The sequence below is a fragment of the Oreochromis niloticus genome, linkage group LG13, assembly GCF_001858045.2.
Source record: "Oreochromis niloticus isolate F11D_XX linkage group LG13, O_niloticus_UMD_NMBU, whole genome shotgun sequence".
Classification (NCBI taxonomy): domain Eukaryota; kingdom Metazoa; phylum Chordata; class Actinopteri; order Cichliformes; family Cichlidae; genus Oreochromis; species Oreochromis niloticus.
In genome coordinates this window covers 529,621-555,017 of record NC_031978.2, presented here as the reverse complement: position 1 = coordinate 555,017, position 25,397 = coordinate 529,621, and the positions used below count along the sequence as shown (strand labels likewise).

The 25,397-nt window shown below is 43.0% G+C and overlaps 1 protein-coding gene across 1 annotated transcript; it reads left to right on the top strand.

Annotated features, from left to right (window-relative positions):
* The first annotated feature begins 1,392 nt into the window (after window positions 1-1,392).
* htr7 (5-hydroxytryptamine receptor 7) lies at window positions 1,393-11,377 on the top strand. The gene is made up of 2 exons (XM_005473746.3): window positions 1,393-3,699; window positions 4,578-11,377. Exons 1-2 carry the CDS (start codon window positions 3,119-3,121, stop codon window positions 5,470-5,472), a joined length of 1,476 nt encoding a protein of 491 aa, XP_005473803.1. The 5' UTR covers window positions 1,393-3,118; the 3' UTR covers window positions 5,473-11,377.
* Window positions 11,378-25,397: the final 14,020 nt, after the last annotated feature.

The window sequence follows — 25,397 nt, the reverse complement described above, 5'->3', positions numbered from 1 at the left end:
AATCAAGATGAGAGACCACGACTATAAAAGCGAAGGTGGATTTGGGAAGTCTGTCGCAGCCATGTCCTGTCCGTTTGTACGCGAGCAAGGAAGGTGCAAGATTGATAAGGAGAGTTTTCAGAATTTAGCGTATATTGCGGGATAGACAGGATCCTTTAGCTCAGCGCGACGGTGTGCTCATAGAGAGATATCGATTCTCCCGTCAGGGTATTATTTACTTTCTTCCTCTCTCTCTCTCTCTCACTCTCTCTCTCTCTCTCTCTCTCTCTCTATATATATAGATATATATATAGAGATATATATATATATCTCCCAACTTACTGTGCATGCTTCAGTCACCCCTTGCATGGGAACAGGTAAAAGTGATGGAGTGTTATGTCAAACTACACACAAAAAACCCACAATGTCAATAAATGTCACAGTACAAAAAGCCGGGGTGTGACGAGGGGGTGCAGGACCACCACCTGTCTTTATTTGCTCTGCCCTTTTCTTGGTTGCTGTTATAAACAAACAAACAGATTATTCCAGGGTCTCTTGTCATAGACTAAAAGCAATATAAGTGATAAATATTACCATTCTGTGGAATATTCTTATATTTCACTTTTACTTGTTCCCATGTTCTAGTGGGTCCTGTTGTGGCTCTAATGTGAAAGAGGATATAATGTAATATAATAAATTACTTACGCTTTTAATTTGTCAGCAACTTTCTGCCAGCCCTCTCTCCTTGCTTTTGCAGCCTTTGCAGTGTTCCCTTGCGTTTTAATTAAACTCTGAAACTCCTGAAATCCCTCAATCAAGAGTTCTTGCTCTCCATCCATCCATCCATCCGCTTCCGCTTATCCTTTCCAGGGTCACGGGGGACGCTGGAGCCTATCCCAGCTGTCATAGGGCGAGAGGCGGGGTACACCCTGGACAGGTCGCCAGTCTGTCGCAGGGCCAACACACAAGGACAGACAACCATTCACGCTCACATTCACACCTAGTGACAATTTGGATTATCCAATTAACCTATCCCCTCAAACTGCATGTCTTTGGACGGTGGGAGGAAGCCGGAGTACCCGGAGGGAACCCACGCAAACACGGGGAGAACGTGCAAACTCCACACAGAAAGACCCCGGCCTGATGGTGGAATTGAACTCAGGGCCTTCTTGCTGTGCGGCAACAGTGCTAACCACCGTGCCACCGTGCTGCCCGAGTTCTTGCTCTGCTGCCGAAAAATACTGAGTGCGCTCCTTCGACATTTTCGCCGACCAATCACAGGGTTGCCGATCAATGTTTCTACTATCGATGCGTAGCCCCTTTTAAGCCACCCAGTGATCTCAGATTACTTCATCCAGCTATACTAATCGTCAACAACAGGTGTGTTCGGAGAACCGGATTAGCGAGCTCAAAGTTGGCGCGATGATTTGATCTTGGATGTAGTAAGCGAGGTACGAAGAACGGACCCCAGAGTTTCCTGTAAGCTTTGGGGTTGGTGACCTGCAACTAACTCACTCATTGGATCATGCTCCTGAAGTTGTAACTGGCATGAGCGTATTTTGGCTGCTGTGCAAGCAGAGTGTAAGTCGCAGGGTGCAGTGGTTAGTGCTGTTGCCTCACAGCGAGAAGGTCCTGGGTTTGAGTCCAGCCCCTGTGTGTGCACTCCCAACATCTGTGTGGGCACTCTGGCTGCCTCCCACCAAAAACAAGCCCCTGCCTCAATTCTGAACTGGATAAGTGGGAAAAGTTGAATTGATTGATAGATTTACTGTAAGTCTTCTAAGCAGTCAAAGAGGAAAAATCACATTGATTAATCTGTCATAAAACAAGGTGATGATTAAGTGATTCAGATTGAGGTGTTTCGGGATCTTTTAGGATACTTTAGATGACCAGCAGTAAATCCAGTTAAAGTGAAATTCCAGCCTGTGGTGATCTCTTCAGGGCCCTAAAGTGAGAAACTACAGCTTCACCTGTGAAAGAAAAACATGAAATTATTTTAAATGAAACTAACATTAAAGCTATGAGAGTATAAACGTTTTATCCCAAAAGCAAGAAAGAAATCCAGCATTGTCTTCACGAGCAGCATGCAGTGGACGATTTTGATCACTTGGGGGAGGTAGTAACCAAGGCTACCGACTGCATTAATATCACAGCCACGTATGAACTTATCTTTTCCAAAATTGCACTTAGATTAGAGAATGATGAAAAGACGTCGGGAGCACTTTGTGTTCCTGTTCTCAACTCCAGCAACATAAATCTAATAGTTTTAGAAGTGAGATGAAGGCAGATTGTCCTAACATTCAAAATTTGACGCCTCCCGGCTAAACAGAAAAAATGATTCAAGGGAAAAATTAAAGGAAATCCTTTTCAGCTCCTTCACTTCGATCAGATGAGGGATAAACAACTTAAAAATGAAACCACAAAAAAGTATTTCCCCACAAGTATGTAATTATTATAAGACCTCACGTCTATCACCCAAAAGGATGACATGATGTTTCCTTAAAATTTTCTTAAAACCCCAGATTGCATTATTAAAACTTCTATAAATACGAATTTATCTCCCTTTGTTTTTTGTTGTGTGTAGATTAATGACATTAATGAACATTTCTCCATTCTGCGTAATTACGCACGGTCATCCATGGGCACGGTGTGTCCAGTTCCAGCAGAACGAACACCAAAAAGCACAGTGCGTGTTATTTGTGTGCATGTGTAAATATAAAGTGACCAGCAGCCTATAGGCTATCCAACTTGGGTTTTGACGTCACGCGTCAACTTTTGTGATATTTACGCGGAGGGCAGCGTTTAAGTTTTGTCTTTCTGCACATCGGGGTGAAAAGCGTGATGTGCAGCCCGTCAGGCCGAGGACAAAAAGGAAATAAAATCCCGTTTTGTAGGTCAGGTATTTTGGGAATATGCCCGCTGCGCGCCACGTGCGTAATGACGAGTGCGCCTGTAAATAGATGAAATAAGGCGTCGATACTTTGGAATGAAAGAGAGCACACCAGCGTAGTGTCTCCTGACGGGGGTTAGGGAAAGGAATTAATCATTTCACCGGCAACACCGGCACTTCAGTGCGCGTTTGTGCCACCTCCAGACGGCTCTCCAAGTCCATGGATAAAAAGGAACACGAGGCGGCAGAATGGTTGTTGCAGGAGCGAGTAACGGGACTTTCGGCAGTGGCAACATGAGGTCGTCGTTCATGATAGAGGACAGAGTCGGTGGCGGAGATCCCGGGGGCTCCACTAACATGATGATCTCGGAGGCTCTTGCGCTTCGGCTACTAAAGGCTGCGCAAGGCGCCGCAGATGCAGCGGCAGCAGCGGCAGCAGCCACTTCTCCGTCCACCTCCAGTCAGCCGCAGGTCATGGAGACGAACGGGACCCGCTGCGGGGAGCAGATCCTGAGCTACGGCCGGGTGGAGAAAGTTCTGATCGGCGCGGTGCTCACCATGCTCACGCTGTCCACGATCTGCGGGAACTTGCTCGTGGTCATCTCCGTCTGTTTTGTCAAGAAGCTGCGCCAGCCGTCCAACTATCTCATCGTTTCTCTGGCAGTGGCCGACCTGTCTGTGGCTCTGGCCGTGATGCCGTTTGTCAGTATCACGGACCTTATCGGCGGTCAGTGGATATTCGGTCAGTTCTTCTGTAACGTTTTTATCGCCATGGATGTGATGTGCTGCACCGCGTCCATCATGACTCTGTGCGTAATCAGCATTGACAGGTGAGATAAACTTTTTCAGCTTTAAAACTGTGTCAGATTCTTTTTTTTTATGAAGCTAAGATAAAAATCTTATAAAAACATTGCCGTCATTTTTTTTTTTATCCCGTTTTAATTAAACGTCTCCTGTCTTTAGTATTTGGAACCCAAGTCTCCAAAAATAAATTTAAACAGAAGCGACGTATTGTGCACGTTCTTATTTCATAGACGTAGAAAAATTGCCTTCTGTACTCTAACTCCAGCTTTTGTCGCTCAGTGCTCTGCGACACTGGATCGCTGGGTTTCTGTGAGGCTTCTTGCGCCTCGGGGTCTTGTTCTGGGGCGCTTGCTTAAAATGAAAAGCTGCAGGACAGAGTGTGACCTCTCTGCTCACGGCATTCCCGTTCTGACCGCTGAATCAATTTACAGATTCAGAGACTCTGAAAAGACCCCGAGTTTAAAATTCAACCCCTGCTGTTGTTTTTCCATTTCCTTAAAACGTTTTCACCACTTTAATCAAACGATAAATGTTTTTTTGCTTATTTGTTTTTGAAAGCCACACATGCCTGCCAATGCGCTGTGTGTTGGAAATTTTGTAGCCTGTATGCTGTAGGTGGTCATTTTACTGCTCTGCTCGGTGGTCACACTGACTTTATTAAAAATATGAGGTTTGCTGAACATTTATGGTCTTTCCCAGCATCCCTGAGCTTCTCTTTCATAATATAACCCAGTTCTCGTTTGGGAGCTGAGTGTGGCAACCAGAGATCTTAGTTTTGCTCAAGGGCACCTTGTCCAGGGTGGGGAGAGTGCCACTAACTTAGGGTAATGTAAGCAATAAAAATAGTGTTACACTAGACACATTTTAGGGTTGTATTCATTTGGCTGTGTTTTTCTCTGTGTAGGTATTTGGGTATCACTAAGCCTCTGACTTATCCTGTCCGGCAAAACGGCTGCTGCATGGCCAAGATGATCCTGTCGGTGTGGCTCCTCTCTGCCTCCATCACCCTCCCCCCTCTGTTCGGCTGGGCACAGAACGTCAACGACGGCAGGGTCTGTCTCATCAGCCAGGACTTCGGATACACTGTCTACTCTACAGCCGTGGCCTTCTACATCCCCATGTCGGTGATGCTGATCATGTACTACAGGATCTACCGAGCGGCCAAGCTCAGCGCAGCCAAGCACACCATCACTGGCTTCCCCAGGGAAGGGGAACACCGAGCCGTGGTGACTCTTCGCGGGGGGAGAGGAGGGCATCAGCCAGCAGAGTCGGGAGAGACGGGAAGTGTCGAGGGGACGGAGGTCGAACAGGTGGAGGAAGCCGAGGAAGAGGAGAGCTTGGACTGCGTGGCAGCGGCACTGAAGCTCCAGCGTGAGGTGGAGGAGGAGTGCAGCACACGCGTCTCCCGCCTTCTCAAAACCGGCGAGCACCACCAACGGCGGAAGAGGAAAAACCAGTCCATCTTCAAACGGGAGCAGAAGGCTGCAGCCACTCTGGGCATCGTAGTTGGCGCCTTCACCTTCTGCTGGCTGCCGTTCTTCCTGGTGTCCACTGCCAGGCCCTTCGTCTGTGGCGTGCAGTGCAGCTGTGTGCCCCTCTGGCTGGAAAGAACTCTGTTGTGGCTTGGCTACGCCAACTCCCTCATTAATCCCTTCATTTATGCATTCTTCAACCGTGATCTGAGGACCACCTACAGCAACCTCCTGCGCTGCCGCTACAGGAACATCAATCGGAAGTTGTCGGCGGCTGGCATGCACGAGGCTCTGAAACTGGTGGAGAAACCAGACGCTGATGCGTAAAGCTGTAGGTCTGCCAATCAGCAAGGCTGCAGAGACCAGTATGGAAAAAAATCCACTGGGGCTCAGACTGTGGCACAAGGCCATTGTGCTGACAGACCTTTTTACCCTCCAGATTTCATGAGGATTGCCAAGGCGAGAGGAGGCAAGATGCTGCGATTAAGTGGATGTAGAGGAAGCCTAAGTGTTTCACTCTGGAGAAAACTGGGAGAAAACAGAGCTCAGTGGTGATGAATTCATACTGTTTAATTAGTGGCAGCTGTTGCAGGGATTCTGAAGCCCACGAGGAAGGGCTACCTTGGTGGATTTGAAACTGGCTGCAATGTTGCTGAAGAGCCTTTTGCACATGACATTGATGCAAAAGCAGGAGGAGCTACACACCCAGACTTTGATCTCAGCTCCTGTCATGGATGGAAATGATCTTACTCAGTAGCCAGTGACTAACATTTCCATTTCTGACACACTAACAACGAGAAAATAAAGAACGTCTCGGAGCTCAACCGCTACCAAATGTGTTTACTTTGCGTTGTAGTTATCACTTTTTTTAAATGTAGAGTGTTTCATCAGTGAACAGCCGTAACAAGTGGACACGGTAATGATTAAAAAGTATGTTATGTAAAAATTTATGTACACAAGTCAATAGCCACGCTGTTTTTGTAACAAATGGTTCTGATCTGTTGTAACCTAATGAGTTGATATCATTTGAAGATGAGCCAAAATGTGCTCCCTTTCCTTCTACTCGTGTCATGACCACCTCTTTATTGAAAACTATTTACTGATCATTTATTTCTGTGATATGGCAGCTAATTAATGAGCAAGCAAGGACTCTTAGGGATGAGAAAATGACGTGAAATGCAGAACACGATGATGTTGAAGCGGAGCTGAAGGTGGAGTAGAGGGAAACAACATCATTGAGGACGCTTTCTGAATGTGCCTGTGCCTTTTTCTGCTTTGTCGGTTAAGGTTTGGTTGCAGCACACAAGAGTCTTACACTGTGTTAGAAAGTTGAGACAACGTGCGACTTTAGCCTTGTTGTGCATTACATAACAAAAGAAACGGCCAATAAAATGGGCAGTATCCTCTCAAACAGAGATGAATGATGGACAGACTCTAAGTTTTTAGGATCTAATCTTTTGACATGACACGCACCAAAAATTATTTTCACAGTTAATTTAGCAGTTGACTAGTTTTCGGGCTACAGTTCTGTCTCAAGTGGATCCAAAAACAGTAAAATCACAGTTTCTTATTCCACAAAGTGATGTCTGGAGGTGTTTTTTCCTGCATGATGAGCTGACCAATCTACAGTCATCAAAAAAATACCCCATGTACCAGTTTCATTTTGATAAATTATGTTTCCATTCTTTATAATATATAAAAATCTTAACATTAATATATTATATGGACATTTTTTAAGACAAATCCAGGATCAGGATTTGTCCTGCTGCTGGTAAACACCCCTGACCCATAACTGGCGTCTCCTTTGAAGTCAAATATTGCTTAACTCCAGTTGCTGCTCAAAACCCTGTGAGGTCATATTTTTCCAACTGGGCCCAGCTAGAAATTAGGAGATCCCGCTTCACAGAAATTTGTTGTAATTCATCCAGCTGAACAGCAGGGGGCCCCGGTGAGACAATCCTCAATGAGCATGGAGCTAAACAATTAAAATCAAGATTTATGTGTCATTCTAGGGAATAAAATACATAAACTGATGATGTTTCCTGTTTGAAGTAAAACGACAGTTCTGCTGATTTTTTTTTCTTACATAGAGGTCAAGTTAGCTTATAAATGCTAGCATCCCGCTAATCAGCGCTATTAGTCGAGTAAGAATTTTACCATGGGACCAACACCCTTATTGGCACCTTTGTCCAAATGATAACTACACATAAGACATTAAACCAGGACAGCAGTTTCAGTGTGTGTGTGTGGGGGAAGCAGCTGGTTGTGGTGGGTGAAGGCAATGCTAGCAGCCTGCTGCCTGCAGAAAGGCAAAATGGGATGCCGTGAAATGCCTCAGACACACAAAATGATTTTATGACGATGAAAATTTATGGTCTAAACCCTTTCTATATAACGATGATGGAACATCCTCGTAGCCCTGTTCATTCTGGATTCGATTATTTCATTCACATTCTCTAACTGGTGATAAAAGCATGGAGGAAGCGTAAATACGGCTTTTTTTCCTAAAGATTAGTTAGATGTGATCATTTATTAGGATCTGTACCACCAGTGTTAATTAAATGACCTCCAATATGTTGGGCTGTCATGCTGTTAATCTTCTCACCTCCTGTTATTATGGAGTTTTATGTGATCACAGACACTAATTACGCAGCCGTCATTCCCGTGTAGCTCTGTCTCAGCCTACAGGGCGACGCCCCGGGAGGAAATCTGATGTGGATGTTAAAGGAGAGAGAGCAGATCACAGCCGCTGTCTCGTGGTGTGTTTAATCTCCCCCAGAGATCGAGAGCCTCTCTGCTTGGAGTTTAATTTAAAGTTAAAAGTACAAGTTTAGCTCAGGGGGAGTGACAAAGTGCACAGAGCTTTTGTATGTGCACAAGTTTTAGTGCAACATCCTGCATGCACCAAGCAGCTGCAACATCATGCTGACAGTAGGAACTCTGGAACTGCTTGCTTGGTTTCTTTCTGGCAACATTATTTTTTAATGTGTTCTTCTTAATATGCACTGACACGAGTAGGAGAAAGGCGTTAACTCTTATTCCTCAAGGACTGCAGTAATGTTTTTTAATCCTTTGAGGAGACTTTGTGTTTTACGAGTATTGGTACACTCTGTGCTGCTGACAATTTGTCCTTGTTAACTTGAAATTGTACAACAGCTAACTTAGAAGGAGCAACAGAGAGCACTCAGTCAGTTTTACCAAAATCTCTTTTTACTGAAGAAGTGTGAACACTGCAATTACTGCCTTTATTCTCTTTTGAAATGTTAGTTAAAGCTGCTCTCCGCAAGATTATTTTTAAATAAAAAAAATGCGCTAAGCTACTGAGCCTTAATTACCGAGTTAGCATGGCAGCAGAGATGATACAGAGAAGCCAGCAGGACGTCTGGTTCATGTGACAAACTGCTGCTGCCCTACAACAGAAAGTTCACTCAGAGTAAAACGGGACTCGAACGCTTCTCTAGATTCTAGATTTTAGATTTTTTGTCAAGTATCAAGTGTGATTAAACATCATAATGAAACACAGGAGTGGGCCATATATATTTTCCCAAGGGTCACAATGGAAACCAGAACCAGTGAGCTTATAAAGAGATAAAATGAATATTGAGCAGAACTGACTTCACTTTTTTCTGCAGCCCTCCACAACAGTCCAAGTTGGAAAAATGAATTGCCTGCCCCTGATATAGGACATCAGCTATAATAGGTAAATCCATCTTTTTCAGTCACACTTCAGGGTTCTGCCCAGTCACGCCTTTGCCATGTGACTAAGGGAATTAGTTATTTTGGGGGAGGTGAGCTGAAAAGGTTGAGAACCATTGAACTGTACTCTTCTGGGCTCAGCGCCGCCGTGGCATGGCTCCATTTCCCGTCATAGAATAGACGGAGAATGGTTGCCAGGAGCACATTTTTCCTGAAGAGCATCCAAAAACTCTGAAGAGCAGAATGTTATCATTCACATGCAAAACTCAAACTATCTGGGAAGCGAAGCTGTTGTTATCTTGACAACATCTCGTGAAAATATTCTCAGTGGCGTGTCAACACATTGGTGTGAGATAGGAAGGGAACGACTGCACAGCTACAGGCTGAAAAAAAAAGAATATAACCCGTTTGTATGACATCCAGAGGAGAGAGGAGACATGCTAAAAGGTAAATGGAAAGTAGAGGTGCACCCTGGCACTCAGTGGCTGTCACCTGCATCTCAGTATGTGACTGAATGCTCGCCTCTTTCATCAAACTAGTCATCTTCACGCATGAGAGCGCTGCAATGAACCGGAGCTAATTTTAAAGAAATTGAGAGCCTGCGTCACAAAAAGTAGATTTATGGATTTTTTTCAGCGAGGGAACGGGAACCCTCAGACTAAACGTGCACCAGCAGTTCCCACAATGATCAAAAAATGACTCTTGGGTCGGCGCGGTCACATGGTTTCTAAAGAATCTATGAAAAGACGGGGAATGTGGAGATATCAGCTTCTGCTAAATTTACACATCAACCAAAGATGTGATTGTTTAAAGGCAGATGTTTTATTCCTTAGTATTCCTCATTTGAGTCAAAGTACACTGAAAACACTCTGAGAAAATGACTGTTAACTCTAAACACAGAAACTGTGACACTTCAGTAAGGATAATAAATAGACAGATCAACATTTAAGGCATCTGGCTGGAGGGGACTTAAATTACCTGCTGTCTCTTGCTAATAGCTGCTTTAGAAGCCAGATGTTTGGAAATGTTCAGCCAACAGTTGCTTATCCTTTTGAGAACGTCCTCATCACAAGCTGTTTTTGAACAGGGAGGCTCAGCTCCATATTAGATATAACCTGTGCTCGTTCATAGCATCCAGTCTTTAGTCTGCACCACTTTCCATTTGCGTGAATGGATGTGTGTTGGTTTGTCCTGTTTTGAGAGTCAAACATCTTTATTTGTTTGCCTCTCGTGGATGCTGAAAGCCAGCACTGCCCATTTCAAATGTCTGCCGCTGCACAGTGACAACACTCTACTGAGACGACTCCATTAATCTGTCACTGATTGGCTGTGTGTTAATCCTCCCATGGCACTCATTGGACCAATTGTTTTTTAATCGTCAACCTGCTGTTTCATGTCAAAATACTAGAAGAATGAGTCAGCTCTGTGGACTGGAGACACTCAAAGCTCTGGGCTCATTCTAGCCTACCGTTACTGGACGAATGCACAAATAAGGATTTGTGTGGGAAAGGCTATTTCAGATGATCTTTGGCGGTCACCAGTGGGCAAATAGCACAGGACTCAGTCAGAAAAATAAAAAATATGTGATGGCAAACGGTAAAATATCCCATCCAGTTGTGTTGTTTCTGGCACAACAGAGGGAGATCATTCCAAACCATCCATCTTGGTTAATGAGAAGCCTCAGCGGCGCTGCTTTGAGTTATCGTCATCAAAACTGCTCCACATCAGATAAAAGGTAGAGCTAGCGGACTGACATGGTCAGAATAGCAAGTGGGCCAAATGCATCCTTTTGGGACAAATAAAACCCGAGCTCTCAGATTGGTATGGTTCCTGGGCCCCATTCAAACACTTTTTTAAATTAGGTTTTCATACTAAGGGCAATGTTGTTCACTGGGACTATATGGGACCTTGTTCTGTCAGCATTATCAAAGTACAAAAAACAGCTCTCATGGGATAGTATTGCTTTTTTATGCTGTTTGCCACTGTGTGAAACTCCTGTATATATATTAAGACTAAAAAGAGAAAAAAGGAAAGCGCGATGGCTCCATTGGCCCCTGGTGACCATAACAGCTGGGCTTAGCGACCCATGAAGCACAGCAGGAGAGTCTCTACGGCACTTCTCGGCACAGATGCGGCGTGTATTTGACCAATCAAATTGCTGAAATTTCTTGTATATGAGTCCAAAACCATTCACGTGGAAAAGACTGTAACATATGTTGTTATTGTCAGAGTGAAACCTTGTTGGTTCCAGTTAATCAGCCTTGTTTTTGACCCAATCTGTAAGATTATTTTCAATCATGACTCTTCATACTGAAACGACATCAGCAGCAGTGTTGTAGGATTTGATAAGAAGCAGCCATGATGGAGATGTCCTCCTGTCCAGTTAAAACTCTTTAGACTTGTTTTAGATGTAATCTATATTTTACAGTCTGTACAGTTTTGTCATGGTGCTGAGTGATGGCTAAATTTGTGAAGTGACCTTTCTTGCCCAAATGAATCATTAAATACTTAAAAAAATAAAACAGGATTGATCTTCGTCTCTGTTTCTGCTTTACTGTTCTGATCAGCACCTAAAGACAGCAAACACACGTGGAAATGATGGCTACTGCAGGCTTACGCTTATGTTACTTCACAAGTAAAGCACTAGCATTGTTCTTATTGTCTGGCTAAGCCGCAAAACCGTTTGGTATTGAAATAATCTATGCATAAAGCAAGTTCTTAGATGTGAAACGCACACCTTAAAAAGAGAAAACACAACCTTCACCTTTGGCGACTCGAGCCTTGTGGCTTTGCCCACAATTAAAATGCAGGTTGGTCCAAAAATAACTCTTGAAAAGAGCTTTTTTTCTATTTAACTGTACTGAGTTTGAAGAAAAAAGCAAAGAAAAAAAACACAGTTCAAGGTTGTTTTCAGCCATTCTAAAAATATAAACCTCGTATCGCCAGTGTACTGGAACATTTGCCACACTTTAAAGGTGGGGATGCTATTGATTTCCTGTCAGGACGGTCAGGATGATGCAGACACTGTTCCACAGACAGTTCATTTGACATTATGCAAGATGCTGTCACTGTAACTGATGAGTGTCAAGTGGACAATTATCAGCTCTGACTGAAACGATGAGTGGTAGACTCGGTGCGTTTAAACATTAAAAATGCATTCAAACATCAGTCACATTAGTCAGCAATAAAAATCAGAGGCAACGTGGAGAATACATGATGGAGCTGTGTCTTTGTTTATGACAAAAAGACAGAATCAGAATCAGAAGACTTTATTTATCCCCATTAACAAACAACCGAGCAGCATATGTTGAAGATAAGGACAATAAGAACAGAAAGGTTATGTGGAGAGTGGAATTTTTGCTAGACGACTATTTGCAAACAGAGCAGGAGTAAGTAAAAGAAGCTAAACTCAATAAGCCTCCGCATCTTTTTAAATAGTCCCCTCTTTACAGTGTTTAAACTGAGACTCTGTCCTCGTTATATATGATATTTTTAATAAATGGTAGACTGTTGTTCTGTTAGTATTCTAACTAGCTTGTTAAAAACTATTTACTTGTAGCTCTAAACAGTGCGACCCAGTGTTTTTGAGTCTGTACTATTACTGATCTGTGATTTCATCATGACTGTTAGTGTTTGGGTTCCTGTGCCCCTCGTGTTTAGTGTAGGCTTCGTTCTGTCGTCTTTATTTTCTTGCTTCGCAGTCAGTCGTGTCTCATGTTGCAGTTTGTTACTCCTGTCTCTGTTCCCAGGTCTGTCATGTTTCCACGTCTTAGTGTCTAGTCTGCATCTTTGCGAACTGTTTCCTGTTTTACTTTGGTCGTCCTTGTCCTGTGTTAATGTTTTCAGTTTTGCTTCCCCTCAGTCTCGTCATGCTTGATTGCTCCCAGCTGTGCTCTCCTCCTGTGTCTCATTCCCTCGTTATCCCTCTGGATATTTAAGCCCTGCATTTTCCTTGCTCTGTGCTGTGTCGTGCCCTCATTCCCTGCTGTGTGTGTGTGTTGCCTGCCTGCCTGCCTAGTTACATGTATCTTACAGTTTTAGTTAGTGTTGTAGCTTCTGATGTTTAGCAATAAAGCTGCCTTTTGAGTTTACTTTTTGTGTTTGAGTCTGGAGTCTGGGCTCGGGTCCTCTCCTGCCTGCTCCACACGGCCAGCACATGATAATAAGACCTACCTATCTAGCATTAAAATGTAATGATGCAGTTTAATCCCTGCTGGAATACAGAGCAAGTCCCACAAAAGCTGGGATGCTGGGTCAAAGGTCAATAAAAACAGAATACAATGAAAATCTCAAAGTTTTTTTTACTGGCACAGAAACAAATCACAGAGGAAAGAAATTTAATCCAATGTTTAAAGTGAAACGATGTGCCATCCCACCCTGGAGCCTTTCTAAGCTGTCAGAGGTCCAGAGCCAACATAATCTGTTGCAGGGCTGACACACTGAGCCAGACAACCATTCACACCTGCAGCCAGTTTAGCATTACCAGTTAACCTAACCCCATGCATGCTTCTGGACTGTGGCAGGAAGCCAGAGTACCTGACCAAATGTGTCATTTTAAGAACAATATGTGCTCATTTGGAGTTTGATGACAGCAACGCGTCTCTACAAAGCTGGGCCAAGTTTCCTCTTTTCTTTTCACAACAGTCCGTAAACGTGGGTGAGGCGAGGACAGCAGCTGCAGGACTTTTGGGAGAGGAATGTCGTCCCATTCTTGTCTGCTCAGCAGTCCTGGCTGTCGTGTCATAGATGGTTTTTTTATATTCAAGGCCTTGCCTGAAAACAAAACTTTGTTTGGATGGGGTATATTTTCTCAGACCTGTACATAGCTGAGCGCTGATAACAAGCCGAATAGACTCACTCCTTGTTAGTCTGGAGGACGTGGCGCCCACGTTTCCACAAAAGAATTTCAAATTTAAATTCATGTGACCGCAGAACAGCTCTGCATGTCGCCTCTGTCCATTTTAAACAAGCTTTGGTCCAGAGAGGACTGCAGCATTTCTGGATCATTTTCATATTCACTATGCCTTCTTCTCTGCACAATAGAGCTTTAAACTTTACATGTGTGGACGCCACGGTGAGCTGTGTTCACAGACCGTGATTTCTGGAAGTGTTCCTGAGCAAATGCACTGATTTCCATGAGAGAATGCTGAGGACCTGACGGTCATGGGCGTCCGCCACTGATTTTAACCTTGAATCTTTTGATGGTAATATATTCTGCAGAGGGCGAGATGTTTACTGTCCTCACATCTTTACAAAGGTGGCATCATTCTGAAATTCTTCCACAGTTTGCAGATGTGTGAACCTCTTCCCAGCTGTACTTCTGCTCCATTCGATGCTCGTCTTATATCCAGTCTGTGGCCATTTGCAGAAAGAATAGGAAGAGAAACTTCGAGCCAACATAAATGCTGATGTGCATTATTTTATAGTCATGTGCAATCAGCATTTACTTTGAGTTACAGGAAAAAACTTCTTGCAGGTTGAAGTCTGCCTTGACACCAACTTCCACTCTAAAAAATGAATAGTTCTTCCCTCTGCAGTTAGAGATTATTTCCACACTCACTGTTGTCTTATCTGAAACTCGTATCTCACTGAGGTGTGTTTGCACTGAGTAATGCTCTGCCGTCTTATTAGTTTCTGTAAATTTAGGAATGTAGAACAGCAGGTTGTTGATTTACAGCAAATATTTGTGAGGAAGCTCAATAATGAAAGAACAGGGATGCACTGATATTCTGTTACCTCAGTCTGCGCTACACCGACACGCCTCTGAAATTACATCAGCATGTTTCTGTCAGTATGTGCTTGCCAGTAGTGACAGAACAATCATCTATTCATCAGTCAACAAAACTCCATATTTAATTACTTTTAACAAATAGAAAAGTTGAAGATGAAGTAGAGATGAATTAATATGCAAAGAAAAGTTTTCTTTTTGCTATATTATTGTTTTTGTTTGTAGAGGATCCAAATAAAACATAAAAAACCTGAAAATAAAATGATTTTTGTGTCTTTCTGTATGAGCAGATATTAAGACCCGAGTGTGTCTGTGTTTCAGTTTATTTGTGTTGTTGTGCTGATTTAAAAAAAGAAACAAAACTTTGTTTTCACAGCCTGTGAAAAAAAAAAATGTGTCTTTGTGGTTTTGTTGAGAAAATAAAATTGTGGAATACGAAAAAAACCAAAGTAGTTATTCTGTGTCTTACAAATTAAATAAAATTGTCATCAGTTTTCATCAGGCTTAACGAGCGATCATTGTGACTCAGTTATAGACAAACTGTATTGTTTAAGACTCTGACAGCAGAGACATAATAAAACTGAATCCCATCCAGAATCACATTCAGACATCTCTGAAAGAACTAATGAGTCACCTCTTGGGAGTAGAAATGCACAAAAAGTAATTACATTTGCGTAATAATTAAATGAGATTAGTTTAAAAATGTGTATTTTTGGAGGAGCACCAAAACGATTCACGAAGAGACCAAGAGAGAAACCGAGGAGCGCGAGGAAGTGACAGACAGGAAGGCAGAAAGCTGATTCACTGCTGTGTGTTCAGCTCATTATATTTAACATTTTAAATAATTAACTGAGACATGACATCATGTCCATAATCTAGTACATCATTTTTCACCCAAACTTTTAAATGAAGTGATGCAGTTTATCCCAGTATGGGCCCAGTCCAGCCATCACATTAAACTGGTGTTCTTACCCTCTACAGTGCAAGACTCCGAGTCCAATAAAGGGTCTTCTTCACAAAGCCTCCCATCCTATAAACACTCAGCTTCTTACCTGAAACTTGAATGAAAACACTACAGTTCCCTTCTAAATGTAATCGAGCTGTTAAAATACGCCTAATGCTAAAAGCATCATTAAACATAATAGTTTCTGACGAACACACAGTGCAGGACACGTCTTCAAAGAATGATTATCTCCAAACAAGCTCATGTCATTTCATTACATTTGTCCTGATCTTCAGAATCATTCATTTCACTGATTACTTCATTAATCTTACATCTGTTTACCTTTATCAGCGTTTTCCCACCTCTCGTACGTCTGCGAGTCCTATCATTTGTGAAAGAGACGCATTATTGATTATCTCCTGCTCCTCTGAGCCTTCTGATCCAGCGCTGATCAGGTTATGGTGCCGGTTTGACCGCAGCTTTATCAAACAGACCTGCAGCAGCAGCTAAATTACTTTTGCTTCTTTGTGGTAACTTTTGTGAGTTTTTATCTAGCTGACTGCTTACAACATATAATGTTTCAGTGCTCAGTTTTTTCATTTTGACCATTAGATCGTTTCAAATCTTGCAGGGCAAGAACCCAAAAGTCACAGTCAGCTAGCATCAATGATCAGTCTATTCCTGTTTCAGCACGACAGCACTCAGTTTGTTGCACTGAGCTGCACAGAGCTGTGACCTCAGCCCCGTCCGAAACTTTGGAGCGATGTGCAGTGCCAGCTCTGAGCCAGATGCTGTCACCAAAAATCACTGTTGGAGCTCATGATGCTCTCAAGGCTGTGTGGGAGTGGATTCAGACAACCAGGTTCCAACATCTGGCTGGTGAGCCTGAATCCACAGACGGTATAAAAGATGACCATATCCACCGTGACATCACTCACTGTTTATCAGAATCCTTTAATGATGCCTCAAACTAAGCATTTCTGCCAGTGCCATTTTCCTTTAAAACCAGATGTGAGGAGTGAATCGTAGATCTGACAGTGAAACTCCACACTCGCTGGGTAACAACTCCACAGTCACAAGTTCCTGGTCAGTGAGGATATCCTGGATAATCATCATTTGTAAGCCTTTGAATGAAACATAAACGGTTAGTGTTTTATTTAATGTGACCTAAAATCACCAACGAACTCATAAACCATCAGGACGGCCCACAGTCTGTGCGCGTGCAGACTCTGGGCGTCCATCTCGTATCTCTTTAGAGCTAAACTGAAGTCATTGTGAGCACTAACTCAGCCAAATACAACTTTTGCACTTCTGTGACTGTGGCTACATATTGTTTGACGGTTACCTGTTTGTGATGTTGTTTAAAGAAGATTAGATTTTGATGCGTACTCTGGACTCTTGTTGAAAATATAATTAATTTATATTTAAATCAAGTCTCAAAATTATGATTAAATCTCTAAATACTTTGTAAGGTTTCAGTGGAAATGCATTACTGTGATCTCTAACGTTTTTGTAGACACACACACACACACACACACACACACACACACACACACACACACACACACACACACACACACACACACACACACACACACACACACACACACACAGACAGAACTGCAGGATCCCAACATCAAAGACAAAGAAAAAGGTACTTTTGGACTGATGCACTCGAGTGGAGCTGCAGGGTGAAGAATATTTTCCCAGCTTCAGACACCAGCAACCCTCTGCACGCTGTAGCTCCCAGCTGCAGCTTCTCTGTGACATGTAGATGGCCTCTCCCAGCAGAGTGAAGGATAATAACACAGTTTTATATCCACCAAACGTTGCAGAGTTTTGGTGTGTTGTTGTGTCGAAAGTTCCATAGATTTTGTGTTTTTTTTAATCGATCACTTGGATTGATGCACACTATGACGCAGTTTTCTGTTTGACTCATTTATTTAGCCGCCAAAGGCAGCGTTTACATGAGCGGCTGCTATTGATTCAGCCTTCCCACATTCACGCTCAGAAATATCATAAAGAGCGATTTCTACTTTCTTCAAAACAGAGTGGACAGCAGGGAGCAGCTCAAACTGAAGGACAACTTCACACCTACTGTACTTTTACACAAAAGAAGAAGGAGATGGGGGATTCTGTTAGTGTTTCTTTATTTTTACACTTTTCTCGGTACAGTTTTCTGCTGAGGTTTGGCTTTGTGAGCTACTAAGTGAGAAGTTTGCAATCCCCGTGTCAGCCAGTGTTTGCCGGTTGAGATGGGAGACGAGGAGGAGTGAGAAAGAGCGAAGGAGGGCTGGATGGAGAGGAAGAAACTGAGATGTGAAGAGAAAGTGAGGAAGAAGTGAAAAAGAGAGTGGGAGGGAGGAAGAGGAGGAGAGGTGCTTTCAGAAGGTGGTTAAAGAGGAGAGAAAGGGACACTAACTGGTGATGGGAGGGGAGGGGAAGTGGGGGGGGTGCAAATGAATGAAGGATAAAAAGATGAAGAGGAAAATGCTGCACTTGGACGACGGGCTGTCGAAGTCATTTAACACTGAATCATCAGCTTTTAGTGTTATTATTGTGACGTAAGCTAACTAGCCATGTTAATATGGTGAGTCAAAGACATGCTCATTACGATGAGTCAGTGTGAGGAGGCGGAAGAAAAATAGCGGTGACTTCATCTGGACACTGATTTTGTCCTTAAGCCTGTGGAAGAGAGACGGAGGGCTCTTTAATCTTTTGTCCTTGTTGGTGCAAAGACTGACCCCGTCTGTTCTCTGTCAGCTGTGCCTTTATGATGTTAGCTAACAGGCTGCAGGTGAGCCCCGTTTTCTGTCCTTGCCACGGTCTCATTAAGGCTGAGTTAAGTTTGAGCCTCTAAATCTAACCTGCATATGCTCAGGAACAATGTCAATAATGACTTTTGAACTGTACTGTAAGCTATGCACCAAGACATCCGCCCTGAGCTGCTCTCTTTTTTAACTTTTGCTATGCTACAGCAACATCCTCCCAAATTCGCTTTGAGAAACAACAGCATGCATGTGTGCGCACAGGAGGATGCTTAATGCTTGAAGTGCTGATGCTCTTGCTGTTACTGAAAATGGGAATCTGACAAAAGTTGTTTTTCTCTCATTTTGAGTTAAATCTAGCTGGAAACCTGTTTTCTCGCATCAAAACTGAGCTCATTCTACACCCATAAATATGATAATCTCACACATCTCTGGATTGCTGTCATGGTTTGACTTCAAGTGGACTCGAGGAGCAGATTCAGCTGCAGTTTTAAAAGGTTTATTGAAAGGCTGGCGAATTTTTGAAAACGAGGACTTTGGGTATTTCATGCGACAGCAACCAGGAACACTGCTACAGAGGATGTTAACAACTGCTTAGGTCAGTTGAACAAAATATTGCCGAGGATGAATAAAATGTACTTCCACTGGTGTACTTGTTTGTTTCCTGAGCAGGGAGCCTGGCAGGTGGGTATCTGTGACCAGTGAGTGGGTGCAGGTGTAGCAAAGGTAAGACCTTCCTTGGCTGGGAGCTGGAGAAACAGACTGGACTGGTTGGATGTGGCTGAAGGTTCTGACAAGTCTCCTTTGCTTAGTCGCCCTTTCCAAAGCTTCAATTTCCAAACAGGAGTCAATCATGGATGAACCAGTAAGGCAGAGCCAGCCGGACAGCTCCACCTGAGACGAGATAGAAGGGGGTGGAGGAGGGGGAGGGAGAAGAAACTCAAACCTAAGTCTTTTTTAGACCATCATCTTCAATCTCAAACTCGGAGAGCCAAAAAAATCCACATCTGTGTCAAACTACCCCAGTGTTTACTGACACCAAACAACACATTTTTAAGACATTTATGGAGTTATGAACCACGACATCATCCCCCCAGGTGACACTGTCAGTGCTGGGTTCTATAATGTCCTGAGGCATCTGGGGGAGAAAGTACAGGAGAAATAACATAAAATGTATAATGTTGATGTGGACAGTATTTTTTTTTTTTTTTAAAGATCTTAATCAGTTGGCCTGAGAGCATGTTCTCTTTAAAGTGAAATTCAGCTTGAAGAGCTGCCCTTTTGAGACATGCGAGTATATCCAGCGCACATCACAGACACGAGCCAAAGAGCAGGTCTTCAGTACTGGAAGCAGAGCAGCGCCGCACAAAGAGACGATCAATAGTTCAGCTGCGAGAACTTTAAAAGCTGGAACTCAGTGCAAACAAAACAAACACACATTTCTTTTTACTTTTTGCAGGTTTGGCTGATATCACACAGACTTGTGTAAAATTGTTTCTTACAATAAATGGCATAAAAACTATATAAATTGATAATATATCCCAATGTTTGACAGACTCTCTAAAAAACAGGTTCATGCATTTTAATGGGCGCCCATTTGGAGCCCAATTAAAGATGCAATGAACACATTTGAGGCCACTTTAATATATTTAAAAACCTCTCTATATCCTCGACTCCAGTTTACGCACACACGTTACATAAGGCCCCCCGTGAAAGCTTTCAGGATGCCCTCCACTTTATATCTCAAGAGCCATTTACTCCATCATTACATTTTCTCTCTCACTCCCTCCCTGACACACACACACACACACACACACACACACACACACAGTACGGAAAGTATGGAAATGTGTGTTAATAATGAAAGATTATGAATTTTCATCCACCTTACATACATGATAGACTGTATGTAAGGTGCAGGGCCACAATGCATGAATGTAATTTTGAAGCATGAAAAGGTCATTTTAAAATTGCCGTCTGGGTTTTTTAAGTGGTGAAAAATTGCAGTCAGAGTCTGTGTTTGCTTTCTAGGATCAACCAGCCGGCCTCAGGTACATGACGTATACTTTTACACATGCTCGCTATTACTGTCATTTTTTCTTACCAGGAAAACATTTTTATATTGACCAGATGTTCATGTAACAAAGCCTCTACTATTACACAACAGCCCCAACTTTAACCATGTCAGCAGTTATCTGTGGGTGGCACTTGCATTGTTTTGTTAAACTGCAACCTGTGTGCATGTGCAGCATCATTGCGCACAGACTTCCTGGTCTTTTCTTATGTGGCTGACTCCTTTTCAGAGCCCCTCTGGGCTTTGTCTTTGTTCGGGATCTTCTGTGCGATTCAGATTTGTCTTCCTTTCCTGATTCTCGGTCTGTGTCGCTTTCACATCTCTCGTTTCAGTTTTTTATTCACCCTCTTCTGTCTCTGCGCCGCTGTCATTGTTTGCCTTTTTCTATTTTCCTTCCTCTTTATTCAGCAACAGCGCTCGCTCTCACAGCGCATGGCGCCTTTCATTCCTTCAATCCAGGCCTCTGAAAAACAGGGAGGGAAGCAGAGTCATTCACAACGTCTGGCTTCTCGTTGGCAGCTTTATCCTGCTCTGTCTCTGGGTCATCCTTTCGTTCACACATTCAGCCTTTTTTTTCTCCATCATTCATGAGCACCGATGCTCGTTTAGCGTGTCTGTGTGAAATCCATCCCCTGTTTCTTTGATTCTAGTTTCCAAACATGATAGTGCCAGTTTTTAATCCCAACATTAGGTTTCCGCTTTCTGTATATGCTCATTGCTACTTCTTCATCACATGCAGTGGCAATGCACAGCTGCAGCTGGTGTTGCGCTAAGCGAAGAGGACATTGTTAAAGAAATGATATGGTGGATTTCAGTCAGACTAATCCCATTAACTGCCGAGGAAAAAGAAGCAGAATGCTCCGGGAAAGAGTCGTCGTCCTGATAAACTGTACTGTACCACAGAGCAGGAGGGACAGGGACGCTTTACTGTTGTGGGCACGCTCTGTCATTTTCCAAAAATACTTCAGAAAGATGAAATATGTAAGGATGAATGAATAAATAAATAAATCTTAAGTACGTTAAAAGCACCGTCCAGCCTTTTCCTCGAGAAGGGTTTTTAAGACGCGAGAGTGAGAGGGGAGCAAGAAGGAGTATTAGCAGTTTGACACAGATGATCCCTAAATAAATATGCTTTTGGCCGTGGCCTGAGAAATATTACACTCCAAAACTGCTTAGGAAGCAGCTGGCGTCTTCAAAGTACTCTGCAACCCCAAATTTCCAATTAAGAGGCAAAAATCCTTTCATGTATTTTTTCTCTCACTCTCTTGATGCAAGGCGCTGCAGAAAGATGTGAAGTTGAAAGAGATCCTCTCTGTTAGTGAGTTTAGGCTGATAATGAATGAGGAGCTCACTCCGAATTTATATAGGCCTGCAAAACACACACGCACACAGACACACACACACACACACACACACACACACACACACACACACACACACACACACACAGAGATTTGGAAATGTCTGTATCAAACTGGACTAAAGGAAAGTGCAGATTATGCGATGCTTCCTGAAAGAACGCAGCAGTCATGTAACAGAGAGAAGTGGAAACTGGACTAAAGTGAGAATAGAACTAAGGGATCTCTTACAAGAGAAACAACGCAAAGTTAAAAACTTCATACAAAGGAAATACAATAAAATGATTATCTAGACTTCAGTAACAAGAAATAAACACGGCAGCGATCATCTAAACAGCAGACAGACTAAGACTATAAATCAAAGAACACTCGGGTCTAACACCCAGGACCATAACACATTGGTACTTCACCTCAGGTAAAGCGTGCTGGATCTCCTTCACCGTGTTAAAACAATGACCCCAAAATATGATTTTAATTTGGTAGAATTGTAAAAAAAAAAATCGGCATGGATGTAAATCTTACCAGGGGCACAAGTGCTGAAGCTCTGTTCTCCCAAAAAGGCCCTCAGCATGTTACAGTAGAACATGTCAATAACAGTCTCACACAGGTAAGCAGATTCCCGTCGCACAGCCTGAACAGTGCTCAGCTGTCATCACCCGCTCCACACAGACGTCAGGTCACTTTGAAACAGCAGCTGATGCCTGAGCCAGATTTAGGCTCATGGCAAAGTCGCAAATGTGCAAATGGGCCTAAAACTTGTTCTTCAAGTGAGTGATCTCCAAAACAATAAAGATCAGCTGATCTGCATGACTCATATTTTCACTCCTTATGTCACCCAGATATAACTGTGCTGATGTTGTGTAGTAGCATTTAATAAGGTCATCGTCTGCCACTGGTCTGTGTGTTCTTTCTAACTCTCTGAGCCAGGATAGGTTGAACAGGTCCTCTCCTCTTTGGGTGGAGTTTGTCGCTGATGAGGTTGATGAGATCCTGGTGATTCTGCTGGGGAGCAGAAAAGCTCCAGTCTCCGTCAGATCATCTGCCTTCAAACCAGAGGACCTCCTCACAAAGATACGAGTAAGCAGCCTGGCTAAATCCTCTCTCTGTGGACAATCACTCAAAATAACATCTAGGACTAACTTGTGTCTCCCGGCTGTAGCCTGGACCTCCTCTAGACCGGAGTGCTTTCCAGCCACACTCAAGTATTTGATTTTAAGTGCATTGTGTCTCCTTTTAAGGGTTGATATCGAAAGACTGCAAAATCAGGGAAAGGCTTACTCTGATCTGAGGCAGGAAACAAAAACTGAACGCAAACGTGTAATCGTGGCTTCAGATCACATTGTGGGCGTGTGTATCACACTAGTGTAATGCCACACCTGCTGCTGTTTTTCATCTTCATGTCAGATCAGATTAGCTACGGTGACCAAGCGTGAAAAATGTTTCCAATATAGTTTTTTGTGCTGATGTATTTGTTAGTTTGAAAAGGAAACATTAACTCCTGAATTCCAATAAGGCATCACGAGCTCAGCTGTATGACTGGCAGATATACTATCTGCTGATTCTAAAAAATAAGGTTTCACTATAAAAACAAAAGTCTGAGCAGCCAATAAAGACTTTTGTGCTGACGACAGGCAGTGGGAGAGACTTTTGAGCTGTAATGCGTTTGTCATAAAATGGCTATTTTGTCACCTTATGTTGTGTTAATATTTTTTTGAACTAGAAAGTAGCTCTTTAGATTTGGACTTGTGGATACTTCTGTAATTCCCTCTGTCACTGAGTGATCTGAATAAACTCTGGATGGCACAACGTTCCCTCTGTGCTCTGAATCGCATGTGTCACCGCATTTCAGTACAAATCGCAATATGCTTGAGTTGCCGGGTGGCCTTTACATACATATATACGGCCTACTGAAAGAGAGTTAAAGTGCACTGTATAATTATCAGACCCTGGCTGAGCTGCTGGTGTCAGCAGGAACACTGGCGTTCCAATTACAAATCCCATTCTCAGGTCTCCGGAGTCCCGAGTTGACTTGCCAAGTTCAAACTCCTCAACCACTGAGTGGAGTGTGCACCGCCTGCACTGAGAGGCCCATCATCACAATTTATAGTCACTCTCAGCCTCAGCTTTCATTTTTATATGAACAGCGTTACTGTCCAATTATATAGCATTATGAAAATTTTTCATTACTGTCCTTTCTCTATAGGCCCCAATCAGATAATGGGACAGCTTTAAAAATACATGGGTCCTTTGGTGATGTTATAGCAAAGATCAGCACTTGGATGGGTTAAATTAGGGCAGGGCTCTCCTGGATTGGCTCCCACATACTGCAGGTCGGTGATTAGTTAATCAGCTGGAGTTAATCCAGCTGGAATGGGTGAACAGTCACACCTCAGGGCATCATCACATGTGCATAAACACAGAGGAAGAGGGGGAGCCTTTCACTCATACCGTTAGGTCTAATGACTCTGGACTGATTGCAGCTGTAGGGCGTTAGACAGCGTGTTCAGTATCATTATCAGTCACATTATAGATCATCCCCTCTTTTATAAGAACGTCAGAACTGACACGGAGACCTGGTGTGATTTTAACTGTCTGAGCAACAGAAGCGACACTGTGGTTTGGAAGAACACGTTTCCTGGTGGAAACATTAACATCTGTCTATATTTTGATATTGCTGAATATTAATTGTAGACTTATTAGTAAAAAGTGATGTAACCACCATGTTGTTTCCCTCTGTGAAGCCTCAAGCTGAGTTTTTAAAGAGGACTTGATGATCTAATAGAAAAAACAGTCATGTGCTGGTTTATCCTCCTTTTTGACTCTAACTGGAAATAAAGTGAACATCATGTTTTATTCAACATGACTGGAAACTACACATTTATGTTATAAACTGGTTAGGAGAGTGCAGACTTATAGACAAAAGTAGGATGGATTTTATTTTCCAGTCAGAGGAGTCACCACCCGCTGGCCTTTAGATATACATGTTTAAGGTTAGGTGGAAGCTAGATACAAATTCATGTCTATGATGTAAATTAATTCCATTCCAATGCAATGAATGAATCAATATGAATATAATAATTAGATTATTAATGTGATTAATCATTACCAACTGGTTGTTGTAGCTTATTCACAGTGTGTCAGAGCACAGCCTGTTCTTAAATTTCTATAACTTGTTTTTGATTCCATTGTTTCCCTTTAAATAAAAAGGTCCCGTGACTGTCACTGGTGTGCACGTGCAAACCAGTGCATGAGCACCTGAAAGGCTGGACTCATTTAAAAGGAGAACAATCCAAATTCACTGCCAGGATTTCAATAATTTGATCACTAAAGTACATTATCTGGTTGCAACACAACAGTTCCTGTAGTTATTTCCACTTAATTATTATTAATTGATAGATTTACATCTCTACCATCACTGATGGCTACGGGCTGTGGGGAGGAACAGCCATCAGTGATGGCGGGAGGAACCAGAAGAATGAGATGACAAAGCAGCAGAGATGACCTTCCTCTGAAGGGCTCAGACTGAGCAGCTCAGTCATTTGGGAATAGCTCAGAGTAGAGAGGCTACTCTTCCACATCAAAAGGAGACAGTTGAGGTGGTTCAGCCAGCAGACAAGGATGCCCCACTTGGGAAAACAGAGCCTGGACTTCTCTGCTTAGACTGCATTCTAGACGTGACTGGACG